This window comes from Anser brachyrhynchus, assembly GCF_964034855.1.
Source record: "Anser brachyrhynchus genome assembly, chromosome: 3".
Taxonomy (NCBI): Eukaryota; Metazoa; Chordata; class Aves; order Anseriformes; family Anatidae; genus Anser; species Anser brachyrhynchus.
In genome coordinates this window covers 101,072,520-101,097,838 of record NC_137696.1, presented here as the reverse complement: position 1 = coordinate 101,097,838, position 25,319 = coordinate 101,072,520, and the positions used below count along the sequence as shown (strand labels likewise).

The window sequence follows — 25,319 nt, the reverse complement described above, 5'->3', positions numbered from 1 at the left end:
GGAACAGGTATAATCCTGAAATACAACTGTGCTTTAGGAAATCACTCATTAGATAAAGGTTGGTAGAGTGTATTTTAATCACTGGTCTTACACAAATCCCCTTTGGGCAGGTGGTAAGTAAGATGTTAGTGCAGTAGAAAAAGAAATGGCAATGAAATTTCATCCAATTAAACACTCTTAAGATTAGATGTTATAATTCATTAATGCTTGACGTCATGATATGCCCACAAATTTATCTATTTATTTAAAGATTTGTTTCTAATTTAAAGACAGCCCATTTCTGGGATGATGCAAGTGTTCCATTTGGACTTTAAAGAGGTTTCGTAGCACAACGTTTCTTAAAAGGTTACCCAGAGCTTTTTGATTAATGCTATGCCATTTGTGTTTGGCATCCAACAAAGGAAAGAAAACAGAAAAAACACAAGGCAAGGTGAAAACAAAAACACAAAACCCTTTGCTTCTTTAACTTAATCAAGGTGCCAGGTAAATGTTACCCTCACATGATGTACAGTGTGTTGGAGGCTAGGAGGTCTAAGACTCTCCCCAGGGCAGTGGGGAGAGGAGAGTCAGTCTCTGCACCCGGGAGATAGTGAGACTCAGCTTGTGTCCCTTTAGCTGAGAGCTTGCCATCCCAAATCCACTCCAAAAATTTGATCTCCCTGACGGCTGAGGAATCTGTCACTTCCATACCACACATTGGCACAAACATACTGACTTGCGATTGATGTTGCCCTTTTGAAGTCAACTCCTTACTGATCCTGATGCCAAATCTGTAGTGTTGGATTCCACTAGGCAACTAGAAATGATATTTTGATTTTAACTGTTTTCCAGTGAAAAGATAGGAGAGGAAAATTGATACAAGGACATAAACCATCCGAGACTGAGACAATAGTTAAGCATTTAAGAACCTCTAGCATTTGACTTACCCTGGTTTTGCAGTTTCCATAACTAACAGTAAATGACATTTTGTTTCTAGTAGTGCATTTTGGCATTCCTCTGGTATGCTTTCTTCAAAACAAACAAACAGGACATTCATACACAATTATTTTTCAGTATTCCTTCACATAAAATTTTCAGGTGGCAGCATGAGATTTCAGAAATTGTAAAGAAACTATCAGAGTCCCATTTTAAGTTTAAGACCAACGCTAAAAACTTCAGATCTAGATGCCAAGCTGTAAGTGTCTGAGGCCTATAACAGATTTAAATGGTCTTCAGGAATAATCAGAGATGAGTGTGGGTAGACCTGAAGCTGCAGTCCTTTTTGTCCTACTAATTTAGAGTCTGATCTCTCTCTAATTGCCTAATCTTCATTTTCCTAAAACTGGCATATAGAAATTCTCATTTTGCTTAACATGGCTAGTCAATAGGGTGTGATTTATCTCTCCTCGATTTAGGCAGCATCATTTACATCTGAACAGGTTGTCCAGGCTCCTGTTGTAATCAATGGATGGAAATAGGAACTTCTCAGGCATAATTCTTTGGCATAGTTTGGGTGCCTATCTTATGATGAAATAAATCATTTTCTTTGAAGTGCCTGTTCCCTCTTCATTGGCTATAATGGAGTCTTGAACAAGCTCAAATGTGGATGTGGTAAGTACTTATATTTCCTTAATTACCTGTGCAGGAAACTACAATTTAATTCTGCTGAAACTTTGGCTTGTAATATTATTGTGATGCTGTTCTGTTACCTTTCAAATTATTTCATTTATCACTCAGAGTTATCAGTGGTGTGGAACACACATATCAGCCAAAAAAGTTTAGATGGGCAGCTCAAGATGTACACAAGTAAGAATGCAGAGAAAATGTAGACAGAAATCTGGGCAGAGTCCCAGGAAAAAGCCAGTGACATTCCTGCTTCTGTGGAAAGTGTTAGAATATTTTAAGAGCCACTCTATTTAATTGATAGGATTGGGGGGAGGGGTTGTTTAAATGTGAAAGAGGACTTTCAGTGCATTAAGTATGTCAGTTGCATTTATTCTCTTCCATAGTTTTGTCTTTTATGTTTCCTGGAGTCGTTATTTCACGTAAACAGGCTAAATATTCTACTAGGTCCTGAATATTCTTTCTAGCACAGTTGACAAATTAACAAGGCTCTGCTAATGTTTCTCACCTGAACAATAATGAATGAAATGATGAGGAAGGCATTCCATTTGTACTTTTAATGATGCAGATTTATGTACTTGAGTTTCCATGTTGTAATAACCATAACTCCTTCCTAGTAAGCAACATTGCTATTTAGGCATCACTACTGCAGTGGGATTTGACCTGCATGTTTCTTTATTGTTTTGTGAAAGAGAACAGTCCTGGAAGGTTACTCGCTTTACTGTATTTGTGAGTCCAGAATAGTGTCTATGATTTAGTAGACACGAGTCAGGAAAGAAAAAAAGGCCAAAGAACATGACATGTCTTCAGGGACAGCAATCACATTTTCAGAAAAGGTTTCTCCTTAGAAATTGTATTCTGTTTTGGGAAAATGGAATTAAGAAATGCAGAGAAAAGTTCTTGGTGTTAATGGGATACATTACATATATTTAATAAATGTTTTTCTCCTGGTAGTAATTTGTCAGAAGATTGTAGTACTTAGCTAATATGTGTTCACAGATCAAACCAGTCACTTCATCTTCCTTCAATGAATCAGTGAAAGTTTCAATGAAATTGAAGAACTTTCCTATTCATTTTTTTATGAAAGTGAGGCAGATGTCCTCTCTCATTGCTTGAATTTAGTTAACTCCATAGTGGCTTCATGGAGTATGAATTCAAGCAGTAAAATTATACAGGAGCTGTGCATAATTTATGCATAATTTCTTGCAAGAATTTACTGTAATTACAGCAACAGAGGAGCCTGTTGATTGTTCTCAATTACTTTTCCATTTCTGTTAGAAAATCATAATGCAGAACAATTCAGTTTAAGAAAAAGCATCTTATAAAATCTGAACAGAAAGAATTGCTTTCATCATTTAAAAAGAATAAATTTTCACACAGGGTACTCTGTCAAGAGGGAGAGAAAGGGAGAAGTAAGGATATTCCTTTGTAGGAGGGAGAGGGACTGGGTTATATCTCACCCGGTACACATTATATAGGCTGTGTGGCTGCATCACCAAGACTCATGTACTCTACAAACCCGAAAATTCCCCAACAGGAAAAATTAAATGCTTTATATCATAAAATCATAGAATGGTTTGTTTTGGAAGGGTCCTTAAAGATCATCTAATTCCCTACCCCCTGCTGTGGGCAAGGACGCCTTCTGCTAGACCTGGTTGTCCAAAGGGTAAGCTGAAGTATGCCTTGCCTGATGGTTCAAAGTGGCAGAGACAGGAATGAAATCCAGGAGGTGTAGTTGTATAAGTTAACCAGATATTCTGCCTCATTGCTCCGGACTAAAGTTTCATCTGATTTCCTTCCTGATATATTCTTATAGAGATAAATCAGGAGTCACTGGCAGTATGTTTTCTTTGGTAGATTGTTTTGCACAGAGAGAACATAATTCTTCAGAGGGAAAACCTGCATTGCTTAAGGAAAGGCAGAAAGCTGGACAGTGGCACTAAAGAAAGCACATTGCCTACATGCATGGAGCCAGGCCAGAGAGGAGCTGTGCAGGCACAGTGAGAAGGACTGGTGGAAAGGAAGCTGATGCTTCTCTCATCCACGTTTCTCACTGGGTTGCAAGGTCTGCAAATCAAGCTGACTCAGCTGAGCGATGGCCCAAGGTTAAGTAGTATGATGTGGGAATATGTATATATATAACTCTTAGCCTAGTTTGCTTTGGTCTGAAGTTATCAAAAAAATTTACCAGCTTTACTGAAAGCTGATGTGGAGGTACTCCAGGCTGTCCAGAAAACTCTGTACCTTCACTTGACCCCAAGTGACACCATGAAGTCAGCTATCTCACCTCTCTGCACATCCCCACCCCACCTTTGTAAAAAGGCATTGACATTTATATAATTCACAGACTAAAAGGGAAGTCTTGGAAGTACATCTTCATTTCTGTCTGCCCTCATAACCTGATCCTTAGGAACACAAAGGCTCAACATGATGCACATTACTGGCAATGAGATGGGACAGTAGGGACAAATGTGTCCCAAACCTTTACCATCATCATGGGAAAAGAGCCATGCACCCCACATGCTGGTGAAGGTGTTGATGGTATAAGGGTGCTGGAGGACTTTCCAGTGCGGTTTTTCCCAAGCAGAGTCTGTGCATGCCAAACTTTGCCTTTGCTGATTAAGTTCAGCTCAGTATTACAAGAGGGGAGACAATGGTTGCATAAGGGGAAAAAATAACTAAAAGGAGTGGGCACAAACTGCAGCAGTAAATCCACAGTCATATCAGTTTTGACAGTTAAAGCCAAGCTGCAAGTGAATAAGCATTCACACGGCGGCTGCCCATGCAGTCCTTGGTGGCTACATTTCAGAATTACTTTCTTAGACACACACATAGAGTAATGAACCTGGCCATGTTGTCTGAGAAGAGATTCACAGGCACGCAAAATCTCCTGGCAATGCTTTTGTAGATAAGCAAGATGAAAGTGGCTTCAAGTGCTCTTTATTAGCCTTGGTTGGCTGAACAGCATTTCTGCTACTGATTACCACAGCCCTTCCTCTGCACAGTGTATAGAGAATAGCTGGGTGGGGTAGGGATGTGCAGGCCTTTATCTCAGGTTTTCTAACTGACGAGACATACTGAGCATCTCCAGGGCCCATTGCACACCACCAGACAGAAACGCTCAGTACGCTTATATCAGAACATCATATGTTCATTGACTGGTTTGCTGTCAGGATGATCAGGTTGCTCTTCTTCCTCCCCCTGCCAACAACAAAACCTTATTCTGGGGATCTTAAAAAAAACCTTAAAATTATGTATCAGTGTTTTATCTAAGGAGCTCATGCAGTATTATGATAGATTTTTTTTTTTTTTTGCTTAAGCTAAAGCACATCTGGTATTTTCTTTATTTTCCATATTTATACAAGAATTCTGTATTTAGGAATGGCAAAAGACAAAAAAGTAAACGGTTCTGACTAACCTGTAGTACAAGCTGGCTTACTGCAGAGCAAGGCAAGGAACACCTTCCTACTCTGCAGCCCGAGCTGGAAAGCCTTTCACATATACAACAAGATTTAGACAGAATTTTAATGTCTTAATCAAAATTCTGGAAAAGTTCATTTTTGGTTTCCCTCAGGTCCTGGTGCAGCTACCAACAGAAGGGCATTCAAAACTTTTTCGTATTTAAATTTCTTAAACACATCAATTTCATCCTTAATGACCGTTTTACAGTATACTCTGAATATTTTGGCATCTGTCTGAAACAGTGGACCCATCATGAATGCAAAAAGTAGCAGTTATTTTGGCAAGTCCTCTAATGTGTTTGATCAAACCTGTGGGTCTGATCCAAGCTTAAGTCACAGAAGATGTATGGGGTGGCCATTCCTGTTTCATACAGATTGAAAGGAGAACTCATGCCCTTTAAAAAGGCAAACCACTGGGGCGAGGCTGGAGGGAGGGGGCCTCCAGCATCCTGGAGACCCAGTGACTGAATAATTTGTTTGAATCAGACTCAAGATGCATCCCCAAACTGACATCTCATCCTTTATTATCAAGACAAAAAAAAGAATCATAAATGCTGAATATTTTTAAATATAGAGTGGCTTTAATAGAAGAGGGAAGGAGTGCTGCATCTTGCTAGAATGGCCTCCTGCCTAGTTGTTGGGGGATACGTGTTATATAAATATAATACATCAGGGTATATATTATATATACTGGGGGGTAAATACACACTTTACACAGAAAGCTTGTTCTAACAGGAAAAACAAACTAACAAAAAATCCAACTGCCCTTATTACACACCTTTCTTAATGTTTTGTACTATAACCATCTCAGTATAGTCAGCCTCATCGCTCGTGAAATATAAAGAGTGGATGAGAATTGCAAATGCTTATTAAGTCAAACAAGTTATAAATAGCTTGCAGAAGATATTCTTTGTATACTAAATAAGATTTAGAAAGGAATTTAGAAATGGAGTATAAGCTAAAGAAAAAAATTGTAAGATAAATAATAATCCTTACAATAGATTCATGAACATTTGATGTAGGAAACACCTTTTTGAGTCTTACCTACTTTCCTGTGTTTCTGAAAACTTGATCTCTAAAATCTGGATTTAAAACAGTTTAGCAAAGAACTTGCATTACTGTCCTGGGAGATTACTTCATAGAATGATAGATGCCACAGGGGAACGATTCCTGATACCTAGATGAAATATTTTCCTGCTCTGTTTTTTTTCCCCTGCCTCTGTGGTGTGGACCACTGAATCCACAATGAGATGTAGGGAGTGATGCCAGTTCACAGTGACTGAAGAAGCATCCACAGTCCCTTAATCTTGCCTGAGATGAGTCTTCCCTCTTTCATTAATTCCTTTTCAGATACTTCAGATTTTTTTATGCCTTCCTCAAGCCATAAGAATCATTCTGTCTAACTGCACAATTTTAGATCGGTATAACTTTGCCCCATCATCATTTTAATGCTTTCTCCTAATAAAAGTGGTGTCAGATTTATTTTTTCGCTTACTACTGCTAATATATCTAGACAGCTTTCAAGAAAAAGGAAGGGACTAGCAGCGTTTTACAGTCTCCTGAATTGCTGCTCTGTAGCAAGGTATTCTACAGGAGTTGTGATAAAGTGTATATAGTGCATAGTGATAAAGTGTATATAGTGTATATAAGTGTATAGGGCTATATCTCACCACAAAACATAGGAAGATAAAAAATTTGAAGTTGATTACTAGCTGCTCGCTCTCTGAACATAGACCTTCATCAGATATTCCCAGTGATTTGTGCTAATGAACAAAGGTTTTTAGGCTTGTTTTCCTTTTGTAATTTATCCATCCCAAAGGAGTTAATATTATGGTGATTTGGTGGCTAGAAAGATGTTTGCTGCTTTCCTTCTGTATCATATTTCATTATAGTTTAAGAATTGCCTAGGAATCATGTGACCTGAATCAAAGAATACAGCATCATTAACATTCCTCTTTCTCAGTGTCATTGGTCAGTTTTGAGGCTACTTGGTTTTATTTAAAGTTTTGTTTCATTAAGGTACTTATTTCATAGACCAGATATGTTTTTTGGAAATGCTTTTAGAGAATTAGGGTTCAACAAGGTGCAGTAATATGCATATATATTTAACATTAACACATGTAGACATGAAATTAATTCTGTTTGGAGATAATGGGTAGATAGATCCCTGAGAATGTTTCCTTTATATCATTGGTATTCTGTATCTATCATGAGGTACGAGCTTGACTGGCTGTCATCAAAATCTTCACTTCCACAACATGCAGGGAAATATAATTGGTTTTGCAGTCTTGTATACAGCAAGCTCAAGGGCTCTCTGTATTTTATTGCAGTTGCAGTTGCAGTTGACTGATGGAGATTAATTTTATGCTAATCAGTGTAAATGTAAAACTTGGTTTTAGGTGGTACTTAGTAAAGACTACTGATGCAATTTGTTGATAAAAATAAGTTTGTTTTTTTTTTTTTTTTCATGGTTAAGCAGCCATGTTGGAATCTGAAAAATGAATACATTACTTCTGACAACTTGTAATACTTACGGTGTTCTTCCAGCCACCACAAGACATGCTGCTTCTGATTTTGGAAGACATGGAGAAAATATCTTGTAAGCTGACTCCATGTAAACTCTTTAAAGCATCAAATTCTTGAGGTACTGATATTCTTAACACCTTATCAGTGATTCTTCAAATATTTTAGCACCTGTCTGTAAGCTTTGCTCAGGTGTCTTACTTAAGGAAGTGGATATACATGTCAAAACAAAACAAACAGTTGTTTTCTGGAGACTCATGTAAAGAGCCAGACATGTGTATTGTACAATCAGATCCAAATGCAGCACCGTAATAACGTCTAGCTCTGTTTGCAGTGTACTCCTCTGCCTCTTGATTTGGGAGGATCCTGCTCAGTATTTGACTAGGTTTCCATTAGAAAATACCATCATATTAATTTCATAGCTAAATGAAAATTAGTATGGAAGTAGAGAAAAATCCTATGACAAAACACAGCCCAAGTCCACCCTATAAACAGTAGTTAGGCTAGACAGTAGTTAGGCTAAAACAGTAGTTAGGCTAGACTGGTGGTACTAAAGGTCTTTTTTGGGTATCTTCTTTTGATAATGAAAGATGAAATGTTCTTTAACTCATAAAAACATCCCTGGCAGCAAATCTGTAAAATTATTTCAAGGTCTTGTATAAATAATCAAATATTTCTATTACATTCCAATTACCATATTAATAGGTGCTATATGTGGTGTTACAAAGCTGAGATTTTTTTTTTTAATATAAAAATGATTTGAAAGTCCAACTTCAATCATTGCCAGTCTTTTATGATATCTATGTTTGGAGGAACCTTAGCTTCCTTGTAATGCTTGAAGATTTATTATTATTATTGTTTATTCATCACCTTCTTAACTTAGCTTCAGTATATCAACTTTCTATAGCAGACCACATTGATTAGTGTTTTTTAAAACAATTTGACATAAGTATTTGGCAGAGAGAGTTGGGTAGCATATGCAGTGCATTATCACTATACATTTTAGCTGTTGACAGTGACAGAAGTAAACTGACATTAATGCATGTTTGATAAGTGATACTGCTATTACCAATGTCACTTTTAACATCAACTGCTCAAAACATTGACCTGTGATTCTTGATTTGATGTTATTAATAAATTTGTTATGCGTTAACATACATATCACATTGAATTCTTCATGACATTTTCTTTGACAGTAATATGATTATTGCATATTGCTTCAGTTCACTTGTTAATATTGCCCTTAACATCTCCTTCAGGAGGCAATAATTTATTTATTTATTTATTTATTTATTTTACCATAGATGTGCTCAGTATTTATTGGTTTGGATATGAAATGCCTCAAAGGTAAAATTTTCTTATGAGATACTGTCATACAATTAATTTCACTGGCAATTGAAGATGTTGCAATCAGATTCAACATCATTCAAGGCTTTTTCCTCTTTCAAAGAGACCAAATCCATTTTGAATGTTTCCATCAGAATTAAATACCTATAAAGTATTTTTGCTGTTGTTGAAACTGGATTTGTGGTATTACTTATGTAATGGCTGATGTATCTTTAAAATGTGCTGATCAAATGATCACTATTTAAAGTTGGTTAGGAGATGCTAACTTCCAGAAGTGAAATCTGGTATCAAAATAGTAGGCAGATTTAACAGAGATGTTTTGGAGAAAACACTGCAAACTGTATGACACCACAAACTACAGGAATTCAGAGTGAATGTGACTGGCATGGACTCTGAATGGATAGTGCGACTCTGAGCTGTCAGGATTTCATTTGTTGCACAAATCCATGATGACTTAACACTCTAAGTCTCACTGAAATTGATTTGGCCATCGACTTTTAACTTACCTTCAACATGTGGCTACTACAGAAGTATGAAGTAAGTGAGGGATTTTCTCAGGAGCAGAAATGATCAAGGGCAAGAGACTTGAAGAGAAAAGATTTTCTGTGAGATCTGAGAGTTGGCTACTGGGATTTGTGAGTCATTTGGGGGTGGAAATGCAGGGCTCTTAGTTCAGTGTTGCTTACACAGGGGTCACTTGGGTCCATCTGCAGCAGTCACCCAGGAATGTTATCACCCCAAAGCCATGGTAGGGAGCTGCCTGAGGGAGCCATCAGGAAAAGCCAGCTTTAGAAAAGAGCCTAAATCCTGCTGGCTCTTAAGAGCAGTAAGCATATGATGCAGGGCCATGGGGAAGCAGGTCGCCTTGTTTAGCATTCTCAGCTGTGACTCTTTCCAAATTTAGGCCTCCAAACTAGATATCAGTTTCCTACAAGAATGAGCCTATAAAGACTGCTATGCTGGATCAGCCAGGGTCCTGTCTTGTCCAGTCTTGTGTCTCAGGCAGTGCCTGAGAGCTGATGCCTAGAGAACAGTATGAGAACATGGCAAATGCTGTGAACTGAGCTCAGATCTCTTAATTTGCAGAAGAATTACAATACCATATAACCGTAGGTACAGAGTATGTGAGGGAGTTCCTCCTAATGAAAGTCTTTCATGTCATTTAAATAATTCAATACACACTGGGCTGGAGCGAATATGAGACAGAATTTGCTATCTATTGTCCAGGACACATGTTCAGAATTTGGGATAAGCAGTATCTAGTCCTGCTCCAGTTCTGAACTCACACTTTATGTAAAGCAGGATCAGTGTGACAGAGTAAACTGTATCATTCACCCTCAAATGGCACATGAGGGAATGCTTAAGGGAATTCACATGGCAAGCAAGGAAGTCCATTACCCAAACAGAAACGAGGACATGGCTCGATGGTGCAAGTGACAGATGGTCATGGAGGTTGCACAGAAGCACGCTGAGCACCCCAGGATGTGGCAGAGAGCCCAGGCTGTGCTTGGGCCGTAACTACTCCAGCCTGAGCATCCCACCTCTTTATACGGTTCCTTTAGTGCAGGTCTGAAAACAAGTCTTCTAATCTTCCAGGAGACTTTATCTAGAAGACCAGTTTGTTTCAAGAGGAAGAAACCTCCTTCATTCACTGTCCTGGTATTCACTACCAATACAAAGATTAGCAGACATCGGATGGAACCCATAGGTTGCAGGTTCAAAATGGTTCTTCTTTGCAGAACATGTTGGTGTACTGGGAACTGTGTACCATGAGGCTCTGTAGATGCTAAAAGCCTACTGAGGCTTAAAAATGATGAGGTATGTGCCTGGAAGAAAAACCCACCTGTGACTATAACTCAGAGAGATGCCACCTGTAATGGAAATGGTTCTGGAAATGGTTCCAGAACCAACCCCCCCCCCCCCCCCCCCCCCCCCAAAAAATATATTGTGACAAGAATTGGAAGAAAGGACTTAACCACCTGCTGGCCGGTATAAAAGCTTACACATGGTCTCACTTCCCTCAGGTCAGGCTCATGGCTTTAGGAGTGTTGCTTCGTGGTGGTCCCACAGGTACAGAGCTTGAGAAATCCGCTGGGCTATCTGTGATTACACTCCTGTCTGAGGGCAAAGACACAGGCACCTCATGTGCACAGCAATTCGTAGAGAGAGAATTTACCTGCTTACACATTTAGGCGATGGATGTAAACAGATCACAGCAATTCCTGCGTTTGTGGACCTAAATTACCCTTTTCATTCCCATGTTTTGCTGACCTTAGCTGCTTCTGAAGTGCCCTAAATATTATGTATTTACACTGATGTTTTTGTAAAATTTCTATCTATTTGTAAAATGAATTCACCTGTACTACTGAATTCCTGCTAAATTTGGTTTAGTTTTTATTTTACTATTTTTTGTTTGTTTCTACATGTTTTTATTATAGGCCTTTTCTTCTTCCTTTTTCTTTCTTTCTTTCTTTCTTTTTTTTTTGAATGTTTCAATTTTCCTCAGAATTTTCTGCTTTTAATGATAGTATTAGGGTATCCTTCATTCTGAGAAGAATTTAGTTGAATGTTTGAAAATCTTTTACATTGATGGCAAGAACTACCAGCAAACTGACATTTGGTGGCTTTTTCATGCACCCTCTTTTGCTGTTACATAAGTAAATTATTTTCATTGTTCTCTCTTGAAATGATTGGTTTACTTTTGGATACTCTCCTGAAATGTTGTACTTTTTTTTATTTATTTATTTTAGATTTAATTTTTTCAAAAATCACAGTTATTTTATTGTGGAAAAAATAATGTCTGTGCATTAAACCAGCAAAAATTAGGCTCCCATAAGATCTGTTTGATAACTTGGCTTGTAGATATGGTACTGGTGCTGCTAATGTGTGAACTCAATCTGAACAGAAACAAACAAACAAAAAAACAACCATGAAGCCTTACCAGAGGGTTTGTCTTGTCCACCAGTCACCATCAGGAGTACAGTGTAAAAATATTCTTACCCAGAATATACTTTCTAAGGCACATTTGTATACTAGTTGTTTTAAAGTGATGACAAAAAAAAATCTGAATATATTAGAAGTGATGAAGAAGTGATTAGGAAAGAATTTGATGCTGACTAAGAGATCTTGCAAAGAGTCTCTCATGTTTCAGGCTTGCTTAGGCAGATATGAAAGGTCACAATACTGCAAGTATTCAATTAATACATTCAAACAAGTTATCCCTTTTTAGAAGGGATGCATTCTTACACTGCACAGGGAAGAAGTAAAGGTAGACTACTTAAACAAACCCCATTTTTTTCACTTTTTTTTTTTTTGGCAGCTGCAGATGCCCAACAGCTCATTAGTTCACTATCTATACTTCGGCTGAGAGATAAAAACTTTTTAAAATAGACTCACAATCACGTGAACATGCTCTGATAAGCAGAGTTTGGATGAGAAAAACAACTTCTGAAGTGTGTACTTGGGTAGCTATGAGGGTTGAAACAAGCTGATCGTTCAGAATTTGATCTTTTGATGTGAACAGGCGTATTTCTTGTGGCACTGTGCCCTTAACTAGTCTTATGAAATGAAATATATTTTTCAAGTAGGCAGGTGCAAAGATATCACAGCACATTGTATCTTTGCTTTTGTGTGATCTCAGAAACTTTATAAAAATTGACTCAAGATCTAATTTTTTCCTAGGTAATCATAAAAACTCTGGAGTTTCATGTGAGCAAAATCTAATTTGCTTTAATGGGACAAGTACACAGTCTGCTGACATAGCTGTTTGCAAAAGCAGTTCCCAAATTCCTGACACTTTACCTCCACCCACATAACATTCTCCCATCTTTCATTTTACATACACACGCACACAAACACTCTTTCTACAGAAAGCATGTCAAAAGCCTCTTCATCCTGAGTGCTCTGATGAATGTTTGAGGTTCTAATGGAAGTGTAATAATTAGGAAATAGCTTGTGTCCTATGTAGCAGACAAGGAGCTCTGAAGCAGGCATGATTTTGTTCTTTGTTCCAGAAATCCTCAGTGACATTACTTTTGCTGTTGACCAGATCTGCTATGGGCCAGTGCAGCCTTAAATCTTTTGTTGACTTATCACTAGTAAGAAGCCAAAGAAAAACACCTAGCAATTACTTCAATCTATCTGTGACCGTGTGCTTTCCTGAAATGTTTGGATTTGCAAGAAGGAGAGAGGCCTATGAAAATCCTCTTCACTCAGAGAGTGGTGAGGCACTGGAACATGTTGCCCAGAGAGGTTGTGGATGCCCCATCCCTGGAGGTGTTCAAGGCCAGGCTGGATGGGGCTTTGGGCAACCTGGTCTGGTGGGAGGTGTCCCTGTCCATGGCAGGAGGGGTTGGAACTGGGTGATCTTTAAGGTCCCTTCCAACCCAGGACATTCTGTGATTCTATGATGATGAACCCCTCAGGACAGACACCTCACCTGCAGTCTTCCGGCTTGTTTGTGAACTTCAGGTGAAGCTGTGGGTCGCAGCTGCTTTCTGATAAAAGGCAGGTGCCGATGAGTGTTCCAGAGCAAAAGGTGTCCTCTACAAATCTACCTGAAGCTCCCTGTTTGCCCATCAAATATACATCCTCCACCCAAGTCCTCAGCTTCAGGATTTTTGTGCTGATTGCTTGCCCTGGCTCTGGGAGGTCATATCACCACCATTACATTCAATTAGTAGGTTTCACATTTCTGGCTAGGAGAAGACTTTTTCTGGAGGAAAGTTTCAACCTTTGGCAGTTTGTTCTGTGATGCTAATCAATGATGACATCTTCCAAAGCTTGTGCTGAAAATCGTGTCTAAGAGAGAGAGAGCTGAAAATAGTTAATTACCTGGTAGGTGGGGCTTCCATTAGTACTGTAGGAAACTTGGAGTAAGTTTCCATCTTGGTCTTCAAAGAGAGACATATTCAAAACTGTTCTGTCCATCCTTCTCAGCGTTTCCACTAGTCAGTCCCTCCTGGCTTCAAGGAACCTTCCAGATTAAAAGTGACTAAAAGCAAATATGTTCTGTTAAAAGATTTTGTTCAAGCAAACTGACTTATGTGGAAGAAAATACTTAAATGAAAAATTCCTGGTCCACTTCAGAACTGCAAAGGAGATGAGATTTCCTATGTATAATGGCAATACAGAGTCAGCTGAGGCAATACTACATGCAACAAGCACAGTGTTTGGCTTCTTCTACTGAAATTAAAGGCAACGTTTTAAATGAATGAAATGTTACCAGCTACCAGTATTTCTGGTAATTTCCTACAAGGATCTTTTCTGGGAAGCAGAGAAAAAATAAGTACTTGGTACAAGAGGGCTTTTGAGCCACTTCCAAAGATAACTTGTTTCATTTCCTTAACTTTCCAATTTTTTTCTCACTGCCAACTTCTGGCTAGTTAACAAACAAGACCTAATAGTCAGGGCAGATACAAAATCAGAGACTGGAGCTGTAAGACATGTACCAGATGAGGTAACTGCCTTTTTGATAGACTGCATTTGTTACATAATACATTCCCTTTAAAAGTTAGAGAAAGGGCTTTTCAGAGAAGACTGATCCTGCAGGCACACGTGCTTTGTGTTTTTCTGGAGTGGCTGAGCTCCTCCATTGACCTGCAGCCTCTGCTGCAATAAATAAATACCTTAGCTGGGTAATGTTTGAAAGACTGAGCTTCTAATCACTTTTTTTTTTTTCCTTGATGAAACAGCCTTAACCAGAAGGAAAATGAAAAGACAGAATTTGACAGAAATAGTACACTGACAACCTTTTCTTAAATGCATATATAGATATATATATAAGAAATATATATGTAGAAAATAACCTGAAGCTTTAGTAAAAAGCATGCATAACTACAGTTACATTGGATTGCAGTGGGACTTACAGTGCTAAGGTTTTTAAACTTTATTTTTTTAGTTTGAACCTGGATATGCTTCTATATTTGTAAACCTCTGAAACTGTTCACAAAGCATTAATTATGAAGCTTTTAGATTGCACATTGGTTTGTGCATATAGATGTGAAAACATTGTTTAAAAATGCTTGTGATTTCTTAATATTATTCACAGGAGTTATGTAGTCTCTGGGATAAAGTATGCTAACAAGTTATTTGCTGAAATGTAAGAAGGAGAGTTTTATTAAGTCCAAATCTGTTTATAACCTGTAAATATTCCCACTTGTCAAAACATTGGGTGAGAAAGTAACACACGAGCTATAGGGTCTTTGTTGTAGAATTTAAATGAAGAATCTATATCTGATGTCTTATTTAAGGATCCCTGTTAGTAGAAATCAAAACTTCAAATAATATCTCAAAACAACAAATGGATGACTGAAACACTTCAAGTTTTTTAACTTTCAAATTAACTTCCTCATTTATATAATCTGAATTGCAATATTCATTTCCCTCTGAAATGCAGTTTTCAGGACATGGATGAAAAATAGAAAGCAATCTCTGTTGGTAACAAACTGTGCATATATAATATTATTTTCCAGCACATTTGAAGTTGACTCTAACTTGAAGTTGAGTCTGTTGCATTGAATCAAACTCTTGTGAGCATGCTGATAAATGTTACTTCTCTATTACTAGTAATGACAGAAATAACATTTAGTTGGCATCCAAGATATATTTATGTCCTTTTCAAAGCTAAGACCACATTGAGAAATCACATCCATTTCCACTCAGATCTTAGGTAAAATTTGACTTATTTCAAGTAATGCTCAGCAAAGAACTGTCCAAAGTGATAAAAATAAAAATCAGCATGTCATCTGAAGCTTTGCAGGACTTTCCTCAACCCAGGCATTTTAGAATATAGCCGTCAGCAAGCAACATTCTCCTTGGATCAGCCGGCTCTGCCCTTAGGAGACTGCAGAGTCACCCATCTGAGACCAAAGGAACAGAGGTCTTTTTCAGATGCTACAATAGAATATAAAACTTACAATTTGAAGCATGGGGCATGTGTCTTTACTTTTAGCCTAATAAAAAACATAGTATAAGATAACCAAGACTTAACAACACTTAATATCAAAACGCTAAACTGCCGGACAAGAGGAGAAAGAAAACATCCCATGTCACTTATGTTAATTATGTCTGCTAATGGTAACAGCTTGAAGGTAACCACTTTTCCCTGGTGATGAAGGAGTTTAAGGATCTGTGTGGAATATCTCAGGACTGCTGCCAGAATCAGCCTTGGTAGTACTGAGTGTATTTTCAGGTATTATAGAAAACATGGATTTTTATATGCTTTAAAGTGATTGAAACGTTAAATCTCCCAAAATGCAGTTCTGGCTATAAACTAACTCAATTGCTTCTTTAATCTAAAGCTATGATTATTATCTTCATGTCTTCCTTTGATTGCTTAGAGTGAAGGTGCAACATGAAGTACAAATGTGTAGGAATGAATCTATTGAATCTACACTCTGTCACTACACGAAAAAGTTTTATATTACATCACCACCTGCATTCTTATGCTACATGCTTCTGAAGAAAATATTGCTGGGAAGTAAAAGACGATGTACAGACTTATGTTCACTAAAATTAAATCACCTGCCATTTTTAAAATGCAATGATCTTTTTCATTAGTTCATAGTGTCTATAGAGACATTCTTATTTATATGTTTTCATCTGAAAATCTAAAGTATATTTTGGAAGATAACATTGACAAGGTTTTGCTCAAATCTGGGAGACTCTCCATTAGAAGCCTGGCATCGGTAGCACACTTTCAAGCCCAACACCTGGATACACTGTTTTCCTCACTTTTCTCAAGGTCTGCTTCAGATGTTGCAAACTCTACAGGTGATAACTTAAAGGTAGTTTGCAAACTGGAAATAGAAAAGACAGCGTCTGAGAAGCCTAGCTGAGTTATAAAGACAAATAGAGGAAGGAAAATGTCATTGGTCAGATGTGTTGGCCAGATGTGTTAATAAATGCTGTAATACAAGATGAGTTAGTTGACACTGGAATATAAGGCCAAGAGCATAAGGCTAGACAGAAGGAAAACCTGATTATGAAAGTAAACAGCATAATTTATCTCCCTGTTCTGGCAGGAATATGACTTGCAGGGCAAAATCAAAACTTTACTTTAGGTAAAAATAGCAATCTGCATGGGATCGTCCTAGCTGTGAAGGGCTTCTTGGCTGGACTCCTATAGGAAACTTGATAGATGCCATATTTCATCCCTGGGCAAGAAAACCAAACAAGCAAAAGTTCTTCTAAGTTAAGGCTAGCACATGTTAATTAGGCATATCTTCATCACCAGAAGTAGTCAAATAGTGTAAGGTGGATGTAACATATTTGCGAACACTTGGTGAAGACTGAAGTTGTGGTTAGCCATGGATTGCTAGAACATTTTAGAGCAGACAAGGTTGCAGGCACTTGATCAGGGCTGCCCAGGAAGCCTGAGGCAGACCAGGGCATAGAAATCAGTTCTCAACCTGCCTGGATTTGTTGGCTAAAGAAATTATGCTTGTTCTTGGTACAAAATGTACATTCTGCTGTAGAGAATCTACATTCTTTTTCCTACACTCTAAAATATCTGAGGAATGGTGCATGACTATTCAGCTGAGTGATTATGCCAGTGTACAAAACTCAAAATATTTTTTCTTAGTGAAACAAAGTCAAGTTTGTAAAATGACAACCCTTCACACAAGCTCTTTTGTTGGAAAAAAAATAAAAATAAACTGACTTAATTGGGACAAGTGTAGCTATTCTTCCAAATAGATAAAGTCAGATGAAAATGACCCTGGTGCTGTTAAACATGCAGTATTCTTGATATCTGGGAAAGCTGAAGTTAAATGTTTAAAGACAGCTGCTTTTTAATGATTAGCACTGAAAAGAAAACAAACTCCTAAGTATACCATCCTCTTCTGTGAACGTGTGGAAGAAGCAAGCAGCCATTCAGCTTTACCTTCTTACATGTTTGTAGCTGAGTGCCTGAATAATAATGCTTTGTAGCCAGCATTCTTCTGGGCCCACACAGGCCTACTCAGAAAATAGCTGGTTAAAAGGACCTCTGAAAATCGCTACTGAGAAGAAGAAAATATGAGCTCTTCTTCAGTTTTGTCACACGCATTTCTTCACTGCTGTTTGAAGTTCCTTTTTTATTTTTCTCCAAGCTGTGTTATGGACAGCAGACTGAGGAAGGAGACAGTCAAATTACCAGCCCAGTGAGTTTTATTAATGAAAGACAGGTAAGAATGCTAGTAGATAGGCTCATGGTGATTGTGATTGTTTGTTAAATTGCTTGCACAGGTGACTGAGAGGGTGGTGTGGCTTCTGACATAAAACCTGTTGCTGATTATACATGATGAAATAATCAATTTTTCAATTATCAAAATACCAACTGCCTCCACCTATGATTGGTTAAAAATTTAAAAAGAAAATTTAGTGTCTGAAGATTTCCAAAATATGCTGTGTATCCTTAACCTACCATCAGTGAGAACACTTCTGTTTGGTTCCCTATGGAAAGGAGCTGAGGCATCTGGGCTAACTGGTATTATAAAGCTTTCACTGCTGCCTACTGGAATGGGAGCAGGTAAGCTAGAAGTCCTCAGTCTGATCATATAAGAGTGGATTAAGACTAAGGTTTTAATTTGCACTTTATGAAGTCTATGAAAACATCACTTTTAAAATTTAAATTATCTTTTTATGTTAATTTTATTTTTTATTTTTATTTATTTTTTAAACCTTTTTCTGGCTGATCAAAAATCTGACAAATCCAGGTGCTGGATGGCTTTATGGATCTGGAAAATCATATTTAAGAGTATGTCACGATCAATCACTGAGAAGACTCAAATGTGAAAGCCGTACTATTCTCTTGTCATTGATATGCAGATGCCAGATGTATTTCCTTTGAAAATTTAATCTCTATAGCTCTACATGTTTCCTTATATCCTTTGGATCCCTGCTCCAAAAATGTAGCACCTTAGCAAAAGGAATGCCTAGACACAAGATATTGTGGTTTGGGAAGGGATCTATTGAAAATGTCATGCTTCAGAGATTTAAAATAAATGAAAATGAAAGTTTAGTAATAATGGCAGAGTCTGAACACAGGAGACAACTTGATAGAATCTGCGTTGCCAAGAGCAAATCGCATCAACCTTTTCTTTTCCCCTGTCAGATCAATTACCTTTAAATGAAAAGTTACCTTCCAATTAAACCCAACTTGGTCAAAATGTTTTAACCCTCAAAATACCTTTACAGTTTGCAGATTTCAAAAATGAAAAAAAATAATATTTTTAACAAACCTGAAAAAGCTATCCAAAAATCAGACATAATTCTACCATAGTTTAGCTAATAGACAGAAGTAATAGAGAGGGAAAGGAAAGTTTTGGTGAAGAAAAGCTCCAGATGGAGCTGGATGTTTGCATTTGGGGGTGGCAGACAATGCCAGGAGCTGTTAATCTCAGGCAGAGAGAAGAGGCATATCCAAGTCACCCAGAGATAGCTGGTCAAAGTTGGATGATAAGGGTGTTTAGGCTCTGTATTGAAGCATCATGAATAGAACAGTAACTGGAGACTGTCAGTGCTGTTGTGTATGCTGAAATACTGCTAAAGTGGTCTTATAAAAGAGTTTGGCAGAGAAGCATGGAGAGACCCATCATTCAGCACATCCTCATCAGAGTCCAGGAGGGATTTCACACACAGCTTCTAACTTGGAGCCATTTAAAGCACACCTGCAAAACTTAGCTGTTAAAGGGGGCTCTAGCAGTCCTTCTTCAGCTGTGTTTAAACAAAGCAGGAAAGTAGTTCCTCAAAAATGAGCAGAAACATTACGAAGGTGGAAAATGCTCAGTCTCACCTGTTGTGTCCAAATTACTACCAAGCCTCAAGGGTAGGGTTGAAGACCAGATATCTGGTACAACTTCTGTAAAATAGAGAAACACACATAGTGCTGCAAGAGTTTGTAGGCAATCTAATGGAAGCATTAGCAGTCTAATCATAGAGTTATTATGTTGTTAATTCCCTTTTCTGTGACAGGGGGTCAGTATGGAGGAGGCACTTACCACAAGCAATATTTATCAGAATACATTTTATTAGCCCAGTTATTACTGTTAATGAACGAGGCTGTTTTTATTAACAGCAGGTGGCTGTTCACATGGTGCCTTTACCTGCTCAGCTGTGTCTCTGGTACACTTGCACAGTCGCTCAAGGCTATCTAGCTGGAGACAGAGCTGCAAGGGCAACCCTTTGTACAGTAGCAGAAGGTTGTTCTATGCCTTTGGCTTCTAGGTGAGGTCATGAAGTTACTCCAGGTGACCTTTTTTTTTTCTTCTGTTGTGTGTATAACCCCCCCAGTCTTTGTCCACATAGCATCCCACGGCCTGCTGGGATGAGGTCAAAATTACCCAGCTTGTTCACTGATGATGTGACACGTGTGTGCTGGTGGCCTTGGGCAGGCTGGACTGACTCTTGGTATTCTGAATGCATCAGTTTTTGTTCATTCAACAGGACCACTAATCCCCTGAGCCTGTCATTTTGGGAGGGACTTTCATGCACTAACTTTTGTATCTATCATCTGTTCAATCAGCTCCCCCCCCCCCCCAACCCCATCAGGCCTTTTACATAAATGAACACAAATTCACACATGCACAGGGCTTTTATGTCAATTACTGGTCCAGTTACAGTGATATTCACAGTTAAAGTTCAAGTGATCTAATTAGTACAGGTCTTTACTAATAATGATATAATTAAAACCTACATATGCTAGCTTTCTCCTTTTGTACCTTTTTTTTTTTTTTCTTTCCTACGTGTTATGACAAACGGTGGGGATTTCTGGTGGAATGGTGGAATTTACTTCTGTGCATTTAACCCACTTTGAGTTATTTTTATATGTTTGCTAACATACATGCTATATGTTTATTTTGTCATTTATCTTTCTTCATTGGCCAGCAAATGCTGTTATATCCAAACTTTACTGTATGTGGTATGTTTTATGATTTATTTATTTATTTATTTATTTTAAGCTGGATACTGCTTCTGTGTTTCCTTTTTTATCCTTAATACCAGTATGCAAGGTTGCATTCCTGTAGTGAGCAATAACTTATTATTAATGGTTTATGCTTGTAGCCCTCGGGCCCCTATCCTGTACTTGTGCTTTCAAGGCTTCTGCTATTATCTTGTGCTTGTATTTTTGGAGGGCTCTGTTAAAATCCCCTGTTTTTCTTCAATGGCCTTCAAGCTATGGTTTCTGATAACATCTCTTTTATTAACACACATATTCTGCTTTTGGAGTCACTCAGTAGTCCACTTTACAAAGATAATGGTCCATTAGAAGACACAGGGATCCACAGAGGCACTGATGTGATACTGGGTAGCACCTGCTATCAAAATATTTTGCTTACCATGACATCTCTGGTGTGTTACTGAAGTTGCCCTGCAACATCTCGTTGTAAGGACAGCTGCTAAGGTGCTTGTTGGTGGTGGCAGCACCAGATGGGCTCCTCTGGGCTCAATTTTCCCACAGTAGTGGTGGCAGGATGGACAGTGCCCAGCAGTGTGGTGGGGAAACTTCACCACTTGTAGGAGAGGTTCAGTGCTGGCTGAAATCCCTCCAGCCCTCATCTGCTCAGACAGAAATATCTAGGAACTGAAGTGCAGGTGGTTGATGTGTGCTACTGTAAAACTGACGTTCCTTGTTAGCATCATCCACCAAGACTGATCTCTCAGCTCTGACAGGCATAAGGAAGGATTTGTATCTATTCCCAAAGCTTGATTTGAAAATGGCACCTGCTTTTGGAAGAAGAAAATAAGGGCAATTACGTCATACACATTAATGAGACTGTGTCCAAAGACGTTTTTGAGGATGACAGCAGCATTCTGGGACTCTCTTGCACAACTGAAATTGCAAGAAACTCTTACAGGAAATAGCATCAATTCAGGCTAACTTTAAATTTCTTACTGAATAATTGAGGTGAGAACTTATTCACAAAAAGACCGAAAAAGTGAGTTCTGTTGTGCCTTGCTGCTGCTATACCAATGTGACTAAGCAGGCTGCAGAGTTTTTGTTGGGTAGAAGTATCATGACATTGTACAAGCACATACGTGTATCAGTGTGTGTGAATGTTTCTGTGTATACACCAGTATGCACACTCTACGCACAAACTCATACACCCTAAGGACTTGTAAGAACCTTTGGTTAGGTGCAGATATTTTTATGTCTCTAGAGGCACTGGACTTGCTCTGAAGCCTCCCATATCTCAGTGAGTCTTCTGACTGCTAAGGTTTTTGATAATCGGTGCACGTACATGCCAGACAGCACCAGGATTTTACAATTTTCTTTTGCAATCAGCTTTTAAACTTTTTCAGTCTACTTTTGTCAGTCCCTGAATGCCTTCTATGCAAGACCAGATGGCAAGTCTGGCCATACTATAAAAAACCTGTGCAAAATCAGAGAGACAACATTTCTGGGTCATTTCTGATTGATCCATACAATGAAATGAATGCAGGACAGACCGAAGGAAACAGTGGTAATATGCTGAAAGGGTAGCTGTATGCAAGCTGGTGTGGGACTGCCTACCTGGAGCTTTGTGCATAGATGAAGGACTAGAGTATCTTGGGGTGCTACCACAGAGGTGTTTTTAGCTTGGAAGATGTTGCTTCCTAGCTGTTTTAGGAGACTGGCACAAGTAAGGGCTTTAAGGATGTCAGTGGTACATAAAATATGACTTGGAGATCCAGGTTGCCTTGAGGTCCAATGTCACTAGAGCATTTAATCAAACTGCATTAAATTAAATTAATTAATTGTAACAGGCAAGTTATATTACTCCCCCTTTGCAACAGAGGAAATTAAAGGTTATCTTTACTTACTTTTCACTTTGCTCAGCTGCATCTGTGTAGACCAGTATGAAAGAGTAATTACAGTTGTATAAAGTCTGCCAGGCTGAAAAGCTAATTAAAATTATTACTGAAAAGAAACATTTCAGCTGAATGAACTCTTGCATTGTGAATAATAGATGACAATTTTATACTATTAGTCATTTGCTCTTTCTAGTGTTTTTCATGCATTGATTTTCAAAAGATATTCATCTGAGTTTTAGTGTGTGCTGCTGTCCTGAGGGAAGCTAAGTGCTTTGTTCAAGGTGATACAATGAGCACGTACGTAGCAGAGCTAGGAAATGGCGTGGGGAACTTCTCGGACCACAGCTGTCGATGGGAATTTTGACACAAACTTCATCGGGGCTGAAATTTCACCCTGGACTTCTGGAATGGCTTTAGCTTTTGCCCTGAAGTTTCACAGATATGAAGCTGGTGTTCAGATGATCATCTGCTGCTGTTTGTAAAAGTTTTCAGATAAACTGGAGCTCATATTACACAATAATCAGCTAATCTGTACTGGGTTACTCTGATAGATACAGTAAATCAGGATAGAAAAATCTGCTGAAGATTCTTACATGTCATTAACTGATTCATTTATATCAGATTAGCCTTGTTCTCAGTCTACAGGAGAAGACAATATCTGTTCTGTTGTCTGACTTTAGTCTGAACACAGAAAAAGAGTCTAAGAACAGCTTACACAAGACAGACGTTTCTGGATGGCCCACCTCCGGGCTGGGCTCACTGCTTTAGCTGTGCCCTGTGTGTGAAAACTATATTTAGCAGGAATTTGGGGCATGTGAATTTGTGCTCTGACCAAAGCAGCACATCAGTCAACATATTTCTATGTCATGTTGCACACATTTAGTTTTTTTTTTTTCCCTATTATTTATGACTATATTTTCTTTTCTGTCCTTTAAATAAATAAGCCACCTCAAAAGGAAGTACTTGATATTTCAACAGTGAGGTTTTCTCAAGGTATCATTTTATTAGTGAAATGACTTGTATTAACAAATCAGTGGAAGAAGCAGTAATGTGAACCAGCATATTCAATTTCACTTTAGCAATCTGTATTCCAGAAGGAAATCCTGGCAAGCAATCAGTGACAATGGGACCTCAATTTAAATTACAAAATAAGCAGTGTACTGAATGCATATAGCCTAAGAGAGAGAATAAATAGAAGTGTTCATTTGTCTTCATAAGGTACCCAAGACAATAAATATGTGCTCTCCAAGTAAGGACTGTAGATGCTGTGGTAATAAAAGCAATAATTAATATAATTTAATTTACTACCCTGGGCCAGTTGTAAATTGATGGTATTAATTATGTGACAAACCTGTTGACAATGACAAACTGATGACATAGGAAGTCATGGAAATCATTTAAAATAAGTTTCTCCTTTTAAAACTATTTGGCAACATATTATGCAGCTGTCTATAGCCCCCTAACGGATATTCAATAGTTAGTTATATTAAACTCTGTAATTTATACTCTTCAAAGAACTAAGTAACATAAAAGCATGCACTTAAAGCCAAGCAATTATGACATTGTGCATAAAGTTGATTACATAATATAAACCAGAATTCATTAGTATTAACTTGAATACACATTGCAGATGCCACCATAACTATATCGATTCAAGTGAATTAGAGCAGCAGGGAATGTATGGCATTGAATTATTTCTGCTGTTATTATTGTGTCTGAAGAAAGGATGATAATCTACAAGATTTCATAAATATTTTTTTATTTAAAAGTTTCATAAATATATATATCTTTAATTTTATTTCTCTATTATTTACTTCTGCATGTCAGAATAGCTACCAATAGATGTAATTAAATGTTGAAGGTCCATTGTGTTCATTTCCTTCAGTTCTTCTAGGATAGAGACACCAGCCAGAGAGATACAGTAAATTAAATAAGTATATTGAGTATATGAAAAAAGGTGCAAAATTATTTCTCTACCTGAGGAAAAAAAAAAAAAGTCAACAGCAGCATGTAAGGGTTCCTTTTGTATCACATTGTCGATTTTTTAATTTTTCCTTCCTTTTTTGGAAGAAATAGAAGAAATAATTGAAAACTAAAGGCCATAGTGCTAAAAGCTATTGAAAATTTAAAAAAAAAAGGGAGAAACTTTCTCTCTCTCTCTTGTTTGCAGCATTACCAGTTAAAAAGTATTAAAATTTTGCAATGTAAAAGTATTTTAACTTATTTTTTGAAATCACCAAAATGAGAACAATCACTTAAAAGATATTTTTAAACAAGATTTTTTCTCTTTTGTTTTCCCTGGTGGAAACATTTGGGTTTTCTATCCAGTATTGTGATATTTGCTCATTGCTTAGGTTTCTGTGATGCAACCTAGATTGCATGACCAGTTTTACCTGCTAGGAGTTTCTGTTCTCCACTCTCTATAAGTGAATTTAAAGGGAGTGCATTTCTGCACATTGCCACGCAGTATCTGGCAATGTAAAACTTTCTAAAATTTCTAAATTTTCTATTTTTTTCTTTTTTTCTAAAATTTCTAAATTTTCTAAAACTTTCTAAAATGTCTACAAGCAGTAATTCTACTTGTTGGTTTTGTTTTCTAAAGTCCAGAAA

General features: G+C 37.8%; 1 protein-coding gene and 1 long non-coding RNA gene across 5 annotated transcripts in view; one reads left to right on the top strand and one right to left on the bottom strand.

Annotated features, from left to right (window-relative positions):
* The window catches only part of MLIP (muscular LMNA interacting protein), a 112,750-nt gene that overhangs the window by 19,211 nt on the left and 68,220 nt on the right, over positions 1-25,319 (top strand). Inside the window, exon 2 of one of the 4 annotated variants that reach the window (XM_080586004.1) lies at positions 18,026-18,100. The exons of the other annotated variants lie outside the window; for them this stretch is intronic. Within the exon in view, the coding sequence (XP_080442130.1) occupies positions 18,026-18,100 (75 nt within the window). The remainder of the gene's footprint in view (positions 1-18,025; positions 18,101-25,319) is intronic. 4 annotated transcript variants of the gene reach the window in all.
* Positions 9,194-14,055, bottom strand: LOC308191382. Its single transcript, XR_013947930.1, has 3 exons — positions 13,372-14,055; positions 10,913-11,051; positions 9,194-10,759 (listed from the first exon to the last, which is right to left on the bottom strand). It is a non-coding gene; the product is annotated as an uncharacterized lncRNA (long non-coding RNA).